The 18,470-nt window shown below is 42.9% G+C and overlaps 1 protein-coding gene across 2 annotated transcripts in view; it reads left to right on the plus strand.

Moving 5' to 3' along the window:
- REL (REL proto-oncogene, NF-kB subunit) overlaps positions 1-11,294 on the plus strand; it is a 106,305-nt gene extending 95,011 nt beyond the window's left edge. For both annotated transcript variants that reach the window (XM_061625780.1, XM_061625781.1), the window contains 3 exons: positions 1,674-1,742; positions 3,195-3,263; positions 5,794-11,294. In XM_061625780.1, coding sequence (XP_061481764.1) covers positions 1,674-1,742; positions 3,195-3,263; positions 5,794-6,611 — 956 coding nt within the window. In that variant the 3' untranslated portion in view covers positions 6,612-11,294. The remainder of the gene's footprint in view (positions 1-1,673; positions 1,743-3,194; positions 3,264-5,793) is intronic.
- Positions 11,295-18,470: the final 7,176 nt, after the last annotated feature.

The following is an 18,470-nucleotide window of genomic DNA, read 5'->3' on the forward strand; positions in this document are numbered from 1 at the left end:
CAGGATTTCAGACGGGAAATTTAAGCTGTACCTGGAGGTGCCAGGGATTGAAACTGGGATCTTCTGCAAGCTACGCAGATGCTCTACCACTGAGCTACAGCCCTTCAAAACTACAACATTTGATAGTCAACATAGTGAAATACTTTCAGAACAGTTCTTTGTATTCAGTCTTGCAATCTTTCCAGCTATTATAAAAACCTGCTCCACGGACAAGAAATATTTATAATAAGAATACTATCAGTTTCTCAGAGAGGAGTTTATATGTTTTGTGGTGTTAATAATATATTTGGGCTATGTGTTCAGGGCAGGAGGAAGTGGCAGAGCACATGCTTTGCATGCAGAAGGTCCCATGTTCAATCCCTTATGGCAGTGGTTCCCAACCTGGGGGCCATGACCCCCAGGGCCCCCACAAATAATCCAGAGGGGGCCGTGAACAGTAAAGAAATGAATCATTTATTAATTTTTAAAAAATGTCTTCACTCCCTGGACGTTGTCTGCTCCCCACTGCTGCTGCAGATGACATCTCCCCCTTGCTCCAGACGAGAGGGGAGGACTTTTGCTGAAGTGCCGGCGCATCTTTTAGGCGCACCAAGGGCAGGCATCTTCCTATAAAACACGTGGCAGATGCCAAAGGAGGCTGAGGGTGGAGCTACAAGGAAGAAGAGGGGATTACTATTACTGACTCCCGTCTCCTCACACTATTGCTGCTGAGGACGCCCTTAGAACGAGAGGAGAGGGCTTTTCGTGAAGCAAAAAGAAGCAAGGGTGCAAGGAAAGGCTGCTTTCCCCCTTCCTTCCTGACAGCCAGAGTCACAAAAAACGTTTAGCTTATAAAGGGGGTCCCGTACTCATAAAGGTTGGGAACCACTGCCTTATCGCATCTCTAGGTGTTTGTTTTTTAAAAAGGATCAGTTAGCAGGTGATGGCAAAGGGGCATGCCTAAGACCCTGGATGAACAAATAATCTATTTATAAACAAAAATTATATACCGCTTGATCATATTACATGAGTATGTTGGTTTAGAATGTTGATATGTTTAAATACGAATGTGCTGATTTTGTAAGGGTGTGTTTGAGTAAACTATATATATATATATTTCAACTCTAGTTAGACAAAACTATTATAAAGGGGGCAGCTGTTTTAATTGTTTTGCTTTTTACTACACTGTGATTAAGAAATGAGCTGATTTGTTTCATCTGTTATGTTTGAAAATAAGCTTGTTTTAACTTCTTTTTCCCCCCTGGAAATTTAGGGAATATTCTGTTTAGTCTATTATGTATATTATGATTTTTTCTCCCTTGCATATCTTGTACTTAATTTTATATGCAATGTTTATATTATGTTGATACTAAAGAGGATGTTTTGTTCAGTTAGTTGTATTTTATTACTTGTTTTTTGTAGTTGCTGTTTTAAGATGTTTTTGACTTGTACACTGCTTAGAGTTTTATTTAAATATAAGCGGTATATAAATGGTCTTAATAAATAATAATAATATAATAAAACCTTAAAGCAGTTTACAAAAAAAAACCCTCCCAAAACACCACACACATTACAATTATCAATAAAGACACAGTTAGAAATAAACCCGCTGCACATATTTCTTCTGGGCGCATTGCCACGACTTCAGCTAGAAGCACTGCTAACTGCAACTCTGTTGTCTTTTCCGCTTTTAGATCCTTATGGTCATAAGGCAAAAAAGCAGAGATCACCAATAGCTTTACAGAAGCTCATCCAAGACTGTGGTAAGGATACCCTCCCTCTCTCCCTTTATGTTGTTGTTCTATAGTAACAACCAAAATATTTTTTCTTGAGGCTTCCCTCACAAAAATGCCGCTCGCTTTGATTAGTGGACTGTGTTGGGAACAAGGTCCTGTAAACTGGTGGGGTCCTTGTCAATGAAATTTAGGCCATGCATGCAATACCATAGGCTAAGGGGTGGGGCAGGTTTTGTCTTCACCACAGAATTGTCTCCAAGGGCTGTGGCTTACATTTTCTGCATCAGAATATGGGTCAGCCATTTACTTCTGTGGGAGAGTGCAACAAGGGTGCACTGAGAGACACCACTGGGCAGCGCCTGAACTTCTTCTCTCCTGACCCTGGTGACCTCAGTCATTAACAGTTAATTAACTAATTAATTAATATATTTTGCTTGCTTTATTAAAAAAAATCAAAGCAGATAAAATCAATTGAAAGCCAGAAATGTAACAATGTACAATGCAAAATTCCTAAAATGCTCATCTGACAACACAATAAGAAGGACAAGTCCAACCTCACCCTGCTAAAGAATAAGCACTAGAGTAGAGGTTAACTTAACTTAGCCTGGCACCAAAAATCTGACAATGATGGCACCAGGCATGTTTCCCTGGGAAGAGCATTCCATAAATGGGGGTCCATCACTGAAAAGGCCTGTTCTTGCGTAGCCACCCTCTGTACTTCCCTTGGATGAGGCACACGGAGAAGGCCTCTGATGAAGCCTGCTTCTGTCATCACAGCTCCATTTGGTTAAAATGGAGCATGATGGAATATTGAGGAAGTGGGAAGGAATGGTGGAATCTGGCTTTTTATATATACAAGTGGACCTGGAATGTATCCTCCTCTCCTAGTATTTGCATCTGTACGCTCCCTTGTAACAGGAGTGTCCTCATTTAGGGTTCCAGTTCACCATTCCCTCCAAGAACCGTATTCCATTTTTTCCCCAAGTGACATTCCACTTTCCATGGCTACTTGAACATGCTCAGTCCTAACTTGGGATATTTTGGAGAATGGGGTTGCCCCGTTGTTGTTTTTTAATTGTACTTCTGCAAACTTAGGATTTCCCTGAACACAGGCTGTGAGCAAACTAGTTGCCTAAAGCAAAGTGTTTCCATTGGCCACACCCGGAGGGGGAACGGGTTGATCTGACGATCAGTTGTGAAATGGCTTTGAAGCGAGTTAAAAAAAACAACACACTCAAGCTGCCCCCACCAGGTTTTAGGTAAAAAACAGGTGGGGTTTGACTAGCGTTGTGTGCCCCCGTTTTCAGAAAACAGAAGTGGAGACGCACTGGAACCGTCACAACAGTAAATGGGTCTCTGCCCAAACTGATAGCGCCACTTTTTTGTAAGCAATCATTCACCACCTGAATTTGCTGTTCGAGGAGTGATATATGATTACTATAGTGAAAATGCATAGGCTAACACCTTTCCCCCTGGCAGGTCCTTATGAGAGGCCTAAACTTGCTGTGTTCCAGAATGCTACTGGTGAAGCAAAGATGATTAAGAAAGGTAGGTGCTGATCTCCCCTTTTCTTCTCCAAGTTTTGTTTCTGCTCCTTCCCATCTCTACCATGATTGTTCCGTCTGCATGCATTAAAAGAGAAATAATCTATAAACAATGAGGTTTTTTTGAAAGGTGGGCTTTTTCTTCATGCAAGTCAGCTGAGTTGTCTAATCCAGTGGTTCCCAAACTTTTTTCCCCCTTGAAAATTGCTGAGGGTCTTGGCAGACCACGTAATGATTTTTTTTCTGCTTGTTGTAGCAATTGTAATGAATTGTGCTAGATCCTGTATGGTTTTTATTGTATTTTATTGTTTCTTTTATTTCTTAATATTGTGTTTTATTGTATTCCATAGAATTTAAATTGTCTAAATAAAAATGTAAGATTCACACTGCACTTCACAGTGCCACAGGTAGGTGGTGCTGTGAACTGTAGCATGAACACTCCCCCACCCCACCCCCGGATGCCACTCGCAACGCCCACCACTGCCCACCTTGACAAGCAGGCAAGGTGGCGGCAGCAGCAGCTTGGCTGGAGGAATGACTGTCTGGCTGGTGCACTGTGCAGCAGCAGCATTTGTCCAGGGGAAGCGGTAGCATGGGGCAGCAGCTGCCTGGGCGGAGAGGCTGGAGGCTGGTCTGTTGCCTAGCTGTGTTGTGCCGCATGGCGACACTCTTTTTCTGGGGTAGAGCAACAGGCTAGGCAAGTGAGTTGGTGATGGGAATGGGGGTGCCTGGGGGGTGGCAGGGAAAATGGGGGTTGGTGTTGGTGAATGGAGCGAGTGGGATTGGGGTTTGGCGAGTGGAGCGAGCAGGGGGCAAAGCCCTCCTAGTAATACAATAACATGCAATGCAAGAAGTAAAAGAAGGAATAAAATACAATTTAAATCAATATGCCTGTTTAATGCAGTGGATGTGCCATCTCCTGTCTTCAGACACAAATCCAGACACATAGCCCAGACCACCTGAATGAAGCTCACAGGCTACTGGTGGTCCAAGGACCACAGTTTGGGAACCCCTGGTCTAAACCCCCCCCCCCAAAAAAAACATTTCTCTATAATTAAAGATCATGGTCCCAATCAACACAATGTACACAGCTCAGCAAAATGTGCTTGTTCATTAATCAAGGTGGCTTGTGCAGTTCACAGCATTGATTGCTAGTTTGTCAGGAAAGGAGATGGATGCAGGAGAAATCATAGACATCATTTGACTTGTATTCCCCAAAGCTGAAAACAGTCAAATGTCACATTTGAGGACTAATGGTTTTGAAAAGGAAGATTTTCTGAAGTATATGTATTCATTCATTCATTCATTCATTGGCGATCACCCGTGGCCGAGTAAGATTGTCTTCCAGGGTAAGGTCTTTAACAGTGGGTCCGTAAGTGACTGTGGAGGCCAATTCTGGATCCACACAGCCTCCCACAGTGAGGACATAGGTTTCCAGATGGAAGTCACGATGAGGATTTGTTTGACATGCCTTCTGCGAGGACTGAAGGAAGTTCACAGTTGTTTCTATTATTGCCTGTAGAATGAATTACTAAAGTGGAAAGGGATTTTTTCCTCTCGAGGTGATGGTAATGATTTAGATATATCAGATTTACATGTAATAAGAAACAACAACCAGTATTAAAGTGCTATTAAGAGGGCTATTTCTTAAAATTTTGACGCCAGGGGCACAGTGTTAGTGTAAGTTAAAATCAGAGGGACAATTTGCTATCTATATATTGCTAGATATAAGGGTTGGATCCAACAGTGTCTATGTCCAAGTGGAATGGACTTCTGCTCATGCAACAGGACTTTCCCTTTCTTTCTATTCCCCCCATTGCAGCCCTATGTACACCCACCCGCAATAAATGTTTTCAGCAAGCTTCAAGAACAATGGGCAGGGATCTGTCTTGAAAATGAGGATCCTTCTGGATCAGAGGTTTTAAAACTATGGTCCGTGGACCACCAATGGTCTGCGAGCTTCATTGAGGTGGTCTGTGGCATGTCTGTAATACAATTGAAAAAATATATACAGCATCTGTCTAGCATAGCACATTACAACTGCTACAACAGGCAGTAAAATCATTGTGGTCTGTGAAGACCCTCAGCAATTTTCAAGCGGTCTGCGGGAGGAAAAGTTCGGGAACCACTGTTCTTGATTGAAAGGCAAGATAGGTATCAAATAAATAAACGTCAGTGGGTTGGCTCAGTCTTTCCTCTCATCAGCATCCTATTGATGTTTCTGAGGTTCTGCTGAGCTCAGCTGCAGTGCTGATTCCATCAGTCCCGATAATTCCAATGCATTCTTACTGCCTCGCTCAAGATGATGCCACTGTCCATATATGGGAAGAGAGAGGTGGAGATTAATGCTGTACAAGACTTCCTCACTCTGAGAGGCATGGTATGGTGAATGCATCTAGCATGGTGGCATTAAGGTCATGCTTCAGCCCCCCCTCCCTTGTGGTCTACCATAACCTCACACAAAGTTCAGGGATCACCAGAATATGGCTATATATTCCTTGTCTTATCTAAGCTGTGTTCACTCTGTTTCACAGAACTGAATGTGTATCATTCCCAAATGGAAACGGTCCTCCCACTGCAGAGAACACCTGTGAATACGCTTCCAGTGCAGCCTTATTATTCCTCTTCCACTAACAGTCTCAGTTCCAGTGGGTGCCCTGCCCCGTCTTCACAAATGATAGGGCTCATTAAGCAGGATGCAGCTCTGCCGTCCTGCTGGCATTCTTCTACTTCCTCCCTTCCTCCCTTCCTGCAACAAGGCAATTTTTGGGGGGACGCACTGCACTCCAGCATGCAGAATGGTGGTTCTCCATCACCAGGGCAAGAAAGTAGCCAGAACTGGACCGGTCAAAAGGATGGGAGCATCTACAGGGCATACTATGGTGCAACAAATGGCCAAGGGTCATCATCATCAACAGCATCAATGTCTCAGCAAGACATGCTGAATGTCTCCAGTGCTGCTGCTAGCCAGCCTGTTTGTCCCATCAATGTCACAACTGCCAATGGCATCAGCATGGAGATGGAAGATAGCAGATGCTCAAGGGTCACGTTGGAAAAAGCGTCCTTCACTCAAGTTTTAAATCCAAGCGATCACAGGAGACAAGTCCAGCCAGTATCACATCCTGGCACATCAGTGGCAGCTTCGAGCAGCATATCTTTGAGTTCTGTGTCCAATGCTTTTGAGACGATGCCCTTCCATTATCTGGAGAGCCTCACTGAATCAAGACTGCCTAGCAACCCTGCTGTTCAGAACCCAATAAATTCATCCAATAACCAGTACTTTAGTACCTACAGCAGCCAAGACGAAGAGTTCCTTAATTCCTTTGAGGGCAATTTTGATGCCATACTTTAAAGCTTTAAATAGTAACTAGATCAGATTGTTGCTCAGGTAGACAATGATTTCTTTCAGTAAGAGGATTAGCTTTTGATATGACTGTTGTGGGAAAGTAGTATTCCTTCTCAAGGCACTAGTATATACTAGGATTTAAACAATGCCATGGCAGTTTTAGGATTAGTGATTGTGGGGGAATCCGTTGGGACTGGATAGTTTCTTGACTTTGCTTTGTACAAAGCACTCCGTGCTTATATTCTTGTGCTGCTGAAAACAGTGGATGGAGAGGGTTTATTTAATTTTTTAAATTATATTTTGGTACATTTTCTCTATACAGACTCTTGGTTAAACCACATTCAGTCGTGCCAATGAGTGCTACCATCTTTTTTCTTTTTGTTCTCTGGCCTTGATGCATCCCATCCAAGGGTGCTGCACAGGGCCAATCTGAGACAAAATGGCATCCCAGGCAAGGCAAAGCTTTGGCACTCCCCCTCCATTTGTCTAACTTTTGAACACCTTTTTTAAAAATTGCAGTTCTAGCCCATTTCACAACTTTCATACGCAATTCGCAAGCATGATTTATCGCTGGCATTTTAAGATGACAATTTTGCACATAGGGATCTAATGACAATCGCTCTCATGCACATTGTTTGTTGACTGGAGCACTGATGTATTAAGTTTTCCAGCAATTCTTTTTTTTTTTAAGGCAAACATTCATGCAACATTGAAGACAAACTGTACTATTTTTGCTTCAGTGAATAGTTGAGTAGAGAGCCTATGCTTAACACATCCCATACCTGTTGCCTGGGTCTTCTGCCCGAGTCCTCATTTGGTGCTGTTTTTTGGTGGTGCTCAGTCCCTGCCACCTACTGTCCTTTCTTGTTTCAGACTACAATCATGAGTGCCTAGTTCAGTGGCAGAGCATCTGCTTTGCATTCAGAAGGTCCCTGCTTTAACCCCTGACATCTTCAAGTATGGCTAGGAATGTCCAGTATCTGAAACTCTGGAGAGTTCCTGCCAGTCAGTGTAGGCAGTGCTGAACTAGATAGACCATTAGTCTGACTTGGTATCCAGTGTTCCTATGGCTCCCAGTCCATTTCTAGTCTTGCACAACTATGGACACCAACGAAGACGCATCTAGGATCTGGATAGGCATGTGGATGCTCAACTAGACATACATCTGCATCTGTATCAGCTTGGCTTAGAGGCCTCCTCCTGCGTGCAGATCTCCTTGGCTGGATTTGGGAAACATCCCTTTGGCCTGACTGTGTATGCTCAAGCGGCTGAATGATCCTCCTGCCTGATGACATTTGAAAAAGCAGCCAAGCCCAGTCACTTCTCTTTTTTATACGATTGCAAGCTCAGTGCTTTCGTTATTTTTCTCACAAGCTCAACATTTTTAAAAGGAACAATTGTGGCATCTCTGTCTCTCTGTTTTACACAACCTGGACCTGTGTGGTCTCTGAAAGGACAAATGTGTATTTTATTTTATTTTTTTAAGCTGGCGCTCTGGAGCGAAGCAGAGGCCTTTCAGATAAGTGTGATGTATGGCAATCTTGTTTTCACATCCCTTTCAAATGTTACTGCTGCTGCGATCAGCTTCTTCTTGAAGTTGACCACACTTCTTGTGCTGGCCACATAGACTCCTCATTCAAATGCCAGCATGTTGATAAAAGTACTTTGACTAAATTCCTGTAGATGTGGATTAATCTCTGGTCCAGTAGCGACTTGACCGTTGGAATGGGGGAACCAAAGGCTGTTAGATGTGCTGGTTATGCCACTCTGCCATATAACTGGGAAAAGGGTCTCCTATTCTGGAGCCTGGGCCAGAGTAGAATCTGCATGGAGGCAACACCAAGAAGCTGAACAGCACTTACTGATAGACCTGCTGCTGGCTAAAACTACAGATGGACTCTTCTTTTTCTTTTACTGGGGCCATGTCTTTACATGCACAAACTTTATCTATGCATCCATACTCATGATAGAACACATATTTGACAATAAGAAAATCCAAGGTCCCATATGACAAGCTCTTAGGTTCCAGGGCTTGTGTTGGTGGTTGGGAGGCATATTGTTGAACTCTTGGAGAGATGCTGAGCTAGATTCTGTACTGAAATCCCAACAACCCTTCTGCAATGCAGTTATGCAGCTTATATGCAACTCTCTCTGAATGTAGAAACAGCTCTAAGGATCTGCCATGTGGGTCATACCACTTTATTCCACCAATATATATTAGTCTTTCTTCTCTCAATAATAATCACAGAAGAAAGACATTTTGTGAAAGGAAGCACTCCTGTTTGATAAGGATACAGGTTGCCGAATCTTCAAATCCTCTTGATTCCTAGCCTTTTTGAGGGCAGGATTATGTGCTTTTACCATGTAAGGGCTGTTACAGATAATGCAATTTTGTTGGGGTGGCAACATTTAGGTTGCACTCCTGTGCACTTAGTTTGGAGCAAGTCCCTTTGAACTCACTGGATCTTACTTAACAAATAGATATGCATAGGATTTCACTGTTAACTTGGTTAATTAATTGACTGAACCACATATGCTTAATTATTGTCTAGGATTTCTTTAACCAGGTGACATCCCTATATGTTACCATGTGACTACTGAAATAGAAGCTAGTATCTTGGTTACTGTTTTGTGAACTGTCTCTGACTCAGAATAGTTACCTTAATTTACTCAATATGAACTCTGTATGTTTTTTTAGTTTCCCACTTTCTGTAAGATTGACGTTAAGCACTGATATTTTGTCCACAATTGTATATTATTTTGTTTGTTTGCATTTAGGCAAATCTACATTTAGATAATAGTAATGACTATGTCATTGTGAATTTTTCTTTTTTGGAAAAAAAAATCAAAAGTCACCTTTAAAAAGTGTAGCAATATTTTTTAAAATTGAAATTTCCAGAATTCTCACATTGAGGAGAACACTCTTGCCACAAGTATGAGGATGCTGTATTTTGTTGTTGTTGTTTCTAAATTAGTGCAGTCAGTATTCAAAAAAAGATGATGATGAACAAGCTTTTATCCCCCGGAATTTCCTCGCACTGTGAAAAGCCCCCCCCCTTGTGAAAAGATTGCAAGGGTGGAGACATGTTCGTATGGACCCCCAAGCTCCATGGGATGCAGACCCTTCTCTGTTTTTAGTGGTGCTCCTAAAGCAGGTTGATGAGTTAGTATAGAAAAAGTTGGTACAAACAAAGGTTGTAAAAAAAGTAGGTGGGATTCTCACTTAACTCAGGTGTGTGTACGAAATACACACGTGCTCTTGAATGGCAGTTATGTGCATTTTACATCACATTCCTCTTTAGGTGGTGAGTCGCTGGAGTACCTGCTCTTGTGCATTAGAGCAGCCTTTCCCAACCAGTGTGCCTCCAAATGTTGTTGGACCACAACTCCCATCAGCCTCAGCCAGCATTGCCAGTGGTCAGGAAGATGGGAGTTGTAGTCCAACAACATCTAGAGGCACACTGGTTGGGAAAGGCTGGAATAGAGAGTACACCAAATATACATTCATGTGCTCTTTACACTCAATGAGGCACGCATGTATCTTGTACAGAAGCTTAGGGGTGAGTTGCCAGTTAGCAGAAACCAAAGTATTCGAGCTTTGATGAATTATGGGCCAGGGTAACCCAGTCCTCTCACCTTCTGTGTAGCAGGTAGTAGCAGGGGACTGGATGGGGCCCCTGGCGCTGGGAGCAGGCCTTGCCCTATGACAGAAGCGTTTCTGGGGATGAGGAAGCAGCAGACAAGGGGCTCTGCCCCGGTGAAAACATGTAGCAAAACAAGGTTTACAGCAGTAGTTCCCAAAGTGTTTTTCCCCGTGGACCACTTGTAACTCAACATTGGTCTCGGTGGACAGCATAAATGATTTTTCCGCCTAGTATAGTAACTGTGATGTGCTGTGTTAGATGATGTATAGCTTTTAATTGTATTTTTGTCGCTGCTTTTATTTCTTACATTGTAACTTGCTGTATTACAATTTGAATTCCATTGAATAAAACACAATATAAGAAATAAAAGCCGCAATAAAAATGCAGTTAACAATTGAAACGACTCTCGAATGCAGACATGCTACAGGCCGCCTGGATGAAGCTGGTGGACCACTGATGGTCCACAGAACAGAGTTGGTGAACTGCTGGTTTAGAGGATAAGCTTAGAACAGGAGTAGGGAACTCCTCCCAGCCAGTGGGCCAGATCCATGTTTCCCTCAATCCCCATGGGCCAAGTGTGACAGGTGGGTGGGGCTGCCCACCACCTGACATCACAATGGCGTCAGGTGACCCTCTCCCTCCTCCCCCTCCAGGCTGACTTTCAGGCTTGCGAAGCACCATGAACTGAGCTATGCAAGCCTCTGATGAGCATAGTGCCTCGCCAAATCCTTCTGACCCAGCCATGTCTTCCTCTGCCTCACACCTAATGTCATTTCTGTCAGGTATAGAGCAGGTAGGCATGGCTTGACCAAATCTCCCCTTGCGGGTCAAATGGGAAGGTTGGGTAGGCCTCATAAGACTCATGGGCTGGAGGTTCTATAACCCCATAGTTTAGCCGCAAGATGGATAGCATGGATAGCTGTTAGCAATAAAAGAAACAAGAATTCCTGGCAGCTCACTCAGAAAATTACTTTTGTGCAGTTCAAAATTTAAAGTTCTCATGTTATTGACTTACAGTTATTGTTTAAGAGGTATTACATTTTTATTATGGTTTTCTTAACTTGTTTTTTGTTTGTGTGTAAATAAAAACTTTTTGGAAAAACATGTTTAAACTGGCATTTATTATTATTTTATTGAAGTACTACCCTTTTTTCTTCATAAATACACTGAAAGTGAAGGTTACAAAATAAAGCCATTGATCGATACAAATCAACTTTCAACTAAAAACAAAATCAAATGGTACAACAAATACATAACATACGAAAGCAACAGTAGAATGAAAGCAGATGGAAGCAACATTTTAAAAGCCCAACAAAATCAATGTTGCAATCCTATGATCCATACCAGGGCATCCAAAGGACTATAAGGTGGGTCAGCTCTCTCTCTCTCTCTCTCTCTCTGAGGCCAGGGAAAGCTCCACCCTCAGAGTAATCTCCTTCTCTGACCAGCTGTGGGAAGGTACTAGCTTTGATGGAGGAGACGGCGGCTTGCTGGGTGGCATAAAACCGTAAAATACCAAAACATTACATTCAGCAACAAAAACAGCAGTTCATAGTTTTTCAGCATAAATAAGGATATGTGACCATAAAACAGTGAATTACATTTGAGATGTTAACATTACAGATGTAAAAAGGCCAGGGCGAATGTCTTTATCTGGTGCCAATATGCCCATAGACTTCAGGAGGGCATTCCACAACCAGGGTGCTATTACTGAGCGTCCTCTGCCTGGTAATCGCCCGCTGTGCTTCACTTGGCAGGGGTATCCAAAGCAAAGCCTCTGAGGAGGACCTCAAGTCTCGGGTAGGTATATATGTGGTCAAAGAAGGCAATCTTTCAGGTGCCCTGCCCCCAAGGCATGTAGGGTTTTAACGTAGCACCTTTGAACTGGGCCCAGAAATGGACTGTAGGAGCAACTCACCAAATGGGATGGAGTTGTAGTCATAGCCTCCCAGCAGGCCATTTACCAGGAGGGGCAAGGTGGCAAGGTTGGGGTTGCACAGAAGCACCAGCAGGAGCATCAGATTTGCCCCACCTGTGCGCCTGCACAGCCCAGACCTTGCCATTGCTTCGAGGCTATAGTTGTGGCTCCCCCCCCCCCCAGGCAAGCCACTCCTGATTGACTGGGAGCCAGTACAGGCGATACAAAACTGGAATAATGTGATTGAATTACTTGGTCCCAATTAACAGTCTTTGACCAATCGTTTCTTGACCCTTTTCAAAGGCAGCCTTGCCTACAGTGCAGTAGTCTAAATGGTAGGTTACCACAGCACAGGCAAATGTGACCAGGCTATCTCCGCCCACCTTGGGTTACAGCTGACATATCAGCCAAAGCTGATAAAAGGCACTTTGAGTCACATAACCCACTTGAGCCTCCAATAACAATGCTGGATCAATTAACAGCCCCAACCTATGAATGTTTTGGATGAGTGCATCCCCCGCTACAGGTTAACCACCACCACTCCCTTGGCAGACAAACCACCCAACAGTATTTTGTTTTGTTTCAGTCTATTAGCCATCATCTAGCCCATTACTGTACCCATGAACTGATTTGGGACATCCACAGACATCCTCCAGCAGCTTCAGATGATTATTAAACAGCATAGGGTAAAGAATTTAACCCTGAAGGACCCCAAAACAGTCAAGGAGTTGAGTTATGATCTCTCAACACCACCACCTGGAATCAACCACCCACCTGAGAACAGAATCACCAACAAGTGATGTCTCTTAACGCACAACCCTTCCCCAACCTGGTGCTCTCCAGATGTCGCTGGACTACAATTCCCATGATCCCAGACCACTGGGCTATGCTGGCGGGAGCTCATGGGAGTTGGAGACCAACATCATCTGGCGAGCCACCTATTCCCCTTCCTTCTTGGAACTTGTGTTATTCCATTCCTTAGGTCAGTGCCACCGTCTGGCTCCTACGTGACTGGCATCAGTCTGGAGAGGTGCTTGATCCTCCATATGGGACTACTAGAGTGTCTCTGACTTATTCCAGTATGGCAGGGGTGGGAAACCTTTATCAGCCCAAGGGCCACATTCTCTTCTGGTCAACTGTCCAAGGGCCACATGCTAATGGTGGGTGTGGCCAGCTGCAAAAGTGGGCAGAGCAACAAATATAAATATTACCTTTGTGCAGTAGCTTCTATACACAGTCATACACACCTCTCTCTAGCCTCCAACTAGGCAAGCCAGCAAGCAAGACGCATCATCACTGCTGCGGTTGACATCGGCGTTGGCTCTGCTGGTTTATTGCTGTTGCTGACGCCCGTGTGTTTGCTAGTCCCTCTGGGCCCAACTCGCACCACTGGCCATATGGGAGAAGGCAAGGCAAGCAGAGGATGCAGCTCCTTCTCACTTGGTCCTGTTGCTGCTCAGTCACTTGGGTGATGAACAGGCAGCAACAATGACGAGTGTAGGGGTCAGGGGACCAGCAGTGGGTACCCTGCTGGGACTCGGCAGATACTCAACAATGCCAGTCCAACACTGGCCCCTAGTTGATGTGCGGCAATACAAAACTCACAACAAGCTGCTTGAGCACCACATAGTGAGAAGTTGTAGGCTAGCTGATGGCAAAAGCTAAACACTTGCACCAGGAAACAGCTCTGCAGTGACATCTGCAGGCCTTATTTTCTCCTAACACAATCTGTACTAACCTTGCAGTGACGTGATCTGCAGTTTAACACCAGCATAACTTTACTGGAAACGCAGCAGCCATCACTCCCCACAATTAGGCAAAGTAAGGCAACTGCCTCAGACAGGAACTGTTGCGGGGCAGCCCCATACTTGTTCCTCCTGAGCCCCTTGGTCACACCCTCTTGTTGGAGGACACGCCTGTGTGTGCCGGGTGACGCATGGCCAGCCTGTTGCTCTCAGGCAGTAGGTTGACAAAGGTTTCCAACTGTTTAACAGGGGCAAAAACAAAACAACTTTTCCTACTTAGAGAAGTCTGCCGAAATGAAGAAATCTAACAGAGAGTGGACTTTCCTGTGAAAGGACTTTGATCTCAGTTCAGCTCTGGTGCTGAAAAACAAACTCTGCGGCACAGAAAGTGTTCAGAGGCACCATGTCCTCTCTCTCTCTCTCTCTCTCTCCCCCCCTCCCTCTCTCTCCCTCCCTCCCTCTCCCTCTCCCTCCCTCCATAGCCGAAGCTCTCTGGGCAGTTTGCAGTAACTAAAAACATTAAAAACAAATATACAAATTTAAAACACATCTTTTAAAAACAATTTAAAACACAATTAAAAAATTTAAAACAATTTAAAACACATGTTAAAATGCCTGGGAGAAGAGGAAAGTCTTGACCTGGCGCTGAAAAGATAACAGTGTTGGTGCCAGGCGCACCTTGTCAGGTGTTCATTCCATAATTTGGGGGCCACCACTGAGAAGGCCCTCTCTCTTGTTGCCGGCCTCCCAGCTTCCCTCGGAGTAGGCACCCGGAAGAGGGCCTTTGATGTTGAGCGTAGTGTGCGGGTGGGTTCTAGCTGCATGCCTTTTGCATCTGGCTGTTGGGGTTGTGAAAACCAAAGTAGATTCAAGAAGCCTGAAGCATCTGTGGCTTCGGTAACTGACTACCCTTTCCCAAATGGAAAAACAAACATCAGGGAGAATGCTAAGCCACAACCATTTCCTCCATGGGAGCACATCTCCATTGCCTGTGGGAGGCCCCAGGTTCGATCCCTAGCATTTTCAGGCAGGGCTGGGAAAAACTTCCTGTTTCAAACCCCAGAGAGCCACTGCCAGTCAGAGTAGGCAATACTGAGCTAGATGGACCAATGGTCTCACTCACTATAAAGCTGGTTCTTATATTCCTGTTTTCTATGTGGAAGGAATCATTTTGTATAGAGAAGCCTTTAATAATGTCAAGACAGCAATGCTGCCATTTTGTGTCTTGTGTCGCTAGGTGGAAAGATCTAGACCTAAGATGGAGCATGAACAGACAGCAGCTTGTCCAATGCTGGAAATATTCGTTCTAAAGCCATTTTCAGAAGACAAAACGGGACTTCCGGGAAGGGTGACTTAGCCTGTGCCTGCTTTTGAGACGGGCTCCTGCCTCAAAAGAAGCTTATTCAGATATATCAGTCAGTTTTTTCTTTTTTTTTTGACTGATTAAACTTCTCCCGGGTAGGGAGAAACGAAGAGATTAACCTCAAAGCCTATTTTTGTTGGGACGACCAGATCTCATTAATTTATGGGACGAGGTCCAGCCGACGAAGGTGGGACGGATTTTTAACAGCAAGCTCTATCTGATAAAGCGAACGTTCACCTTATCTTTTAAGAGAGAACGCACTAACAGGCAAGCACCCTTCTTTCTATATTTTTCTTTTACTTGACTTAAATTGTTGCTGTTTAAAAGAGATTTGCCAGATTGATCAGTTTTTGACATCTCACTGGGGAGCCATAACTTCTCTCTGCTACGCACTAATTAATAGCTTATCTCTGTTTTTGTTGCAAAAAGCTGTCCTGGATTTGCATTCTAAAGATATACACAGAAGAGGGATTTCTATTCCAGATTTTTATTTTGAAAAATATTATACTGTTTTGAGACTACTCTCTTTTTGGTCTATTTTATTTTGACGAATCTGTTTCTTGACGATTGCCATTAATTGTTTCGATCCTGGGAACTGCATTTTGTTTACTTAACTATTGGAGAGATAAGGCTGTCTGCTCTGTTTATACTGTGATGTCACCAAGTTTGGAGTATTAACCCAATTGTTGCTGAAATAAGAAGTGGTTTTCCTATATTTTTCTTTTAAAATGGCAATTAAGAAAGTGGCTGAAAATCTGGAAATAACTATGTTTCAGAAAATAATGGATGAGATTGAGATAATGAAAATTGAATTGAGTAAAATGAAGCAGGAGATTAAAGATATAAGGGTCCCTGTGAGAGAGGTGACCCTGGAAGGGGTCCCTGTGAGAGAGGAGACCCCGGAGATTGGAACAGGGGTCCCTGTGAGAGAGGTGACCCTGGAGACTGGAATAGGGGTCCCTGTGAGAGAGGAGATCCCGGAGATTGGAACCAACGTGGAACAGGAACAAGATTTGGAGTCTATGGACTTTAGAAATAAAATCTATTGTTTGGAACTCAATGTTATCTCTGAAGAAATGAATGAAGATTCTAGAGATAAAGTTATCAATGGCATGGATAATCTTCTGGACTGGAATGATGTGATGGAGCCCAATATAGAGAAAATCTATGGAATTAACTGCAGCCATGTGACAATGGAAAAACTTTTAAGAGATGACCCAGTGTATTTTGAAAAAAAGAACAGAGATATGATTTTACAGCAGTATTTCAGCAACCTATTCAGAATGGATGGCAAGAAAATATTTGGGATAGAGGTAATCCCCATCAGACTCTTACTATATGACTATGGCTTTGACAGCAAGATTATTATGGAATACTGATAATGGAAGATTGGATATTGAAATTACTGGACTTAACAAGACTACTGAAGATGGAAGATGGAAAATGGAACTAATAGAGATAATAGAACAATGGCTACTGAAATTATTGAACCTAACAGATTCTGATGTGATGGATTAATTGAAATGTTTATTTTGACTATGGTTATGACAATAAGATTATCATAATTAGTAATGAGATGGATTAATCGATATGCTTATCTGGAAAAAAAAATTGATAGATATATTTCTTAAAGAATTGAAACCTCTCTTTGACTTTTTGTGGAAAGAATAAAGTAATGTCTATGAGATTTGATGATTAAGTAAGATAACTACTGGAGGAAAGTGATTTTATAATATGACTTAAGAGACAGGATTGTTATATATTATAGACTTATAACTGATTTGATCTTTGACAAATGGGAAGTCAATATTTTACTCTTTATTTTTTATTTTTGTTTTTTTTTTCTTTTTTTCTTTTTGTTTAACTATTTTTGATTTTGTTTTTTGTCTTTGAATGTTTTATGATTTTGTCTTGTATGTTTTATGAAAATCTGAATAAAAATTATTGAAAAAAAAAAAAAAAAGAAGACAAAACGGCTCTTATTCAAAGGAAAAACCATTTCAGATGTCACCCAAATATCCACAGCTGGCTTACTGCCACATTCGCCCAAACTTTGGGCAAAACTGGTATTATATGTTTATTGAATGCCAAGTGTCAGGTGAAAAGATGAGACATCACAGAGGCGTCTCAAGATTAACCGTCAACAGACGGAGGTGGCGGGTGGTGGAGAAGAGGCTTTAATCTTTATTTCTATTCAAAATTGACCAGAAAAGCATCCGGAAGGGTCAACAAACCCACCAAACAGCTTTGGGCCTGTTATTTATTATATTTATATGCCGCCTTTCCACCAAAGCACTCAAGGCAGTGTACAGTTTAAAATAGGTGGGGAACCTCCAGCCCAAGGGCCAAATTTCGCTTGCGACACAGTTTTCCTTCAAACCATGCTCACTTGTTCACTTGACATCAGATGTAATGTCAGGTGTGGGCAGGTAAAGATGCAGCTGGATTGGCAGTGCAACCGAGTTCCCCACGTGGATCTTGATTACGCAAGCCAATCCCTGCAGAAAGCTGAGCACAGCATCATATCTAGCTTGTCAGGGCAGATAAATTTTATTTTTTAAGTCCTGAGTAGAATCCATATTCTCTGTAGCTTGCATCCATGTAGCATGTATATTATAAGCAAAAACACTCTTAATACTCAATAGATTGTAAAAGTAATAATTTTCATTGTAAAAAAAGAAATTCTGGAACTTCTTTGCATAAAGTTGCATCTCACATTGCAGCACATTTACATTTCACATGACCTTTCCTCACCCTTCTCGCTTTTGGCACATAACTCTGACCAAATATCACTGTCTGAAAACTCCAAAGACCTTTAGTGTTATAGCATCTTCCTAAATGGATGATCGCATCTCCCTCTATCATTAATAGGAGATAGGATTATTCAGGGCTGCATTCCAAGACTGATGCTGCAAAATCTTATGACTTCTGGAATTGGGGGGGTACTTCCAAGTAATGCATAGGATTCAGCTGTTGGATATTTAACAGTGACTGCATTGCTGAGGGGCTAACACCCCATTCAATTTTTGTTGCATATCAGCTCACCCTGGTGTGGGGATCCAGAAGGCGGTTGCTCTCCAATATGAATCTGGAATTCTATCAGAAATAATTCATTCCATATATACACCATCCCTAATTTTTTAAAAGCACAATGTGCCTTGTTTGTTGTTGTTATGTGCCTTCAAGTTGACTACG

The sequence above is a fragment of the Rhineura floridana genome, chromosome 4, assembly GCF_030035675.1.
Source record: "Rhineura floridana isolate rRhiFlo1 chromosome 4, rRhiFlo1.hap2, whole genome shotgun sequence".
NCBI classification, from domain to species: domain Eukaryota; kingdom Metazoa; phylum Chordata; class Lepidosauria; order Squamata; family Rhineuridae; genus Rhineura; species Rhineura floridana.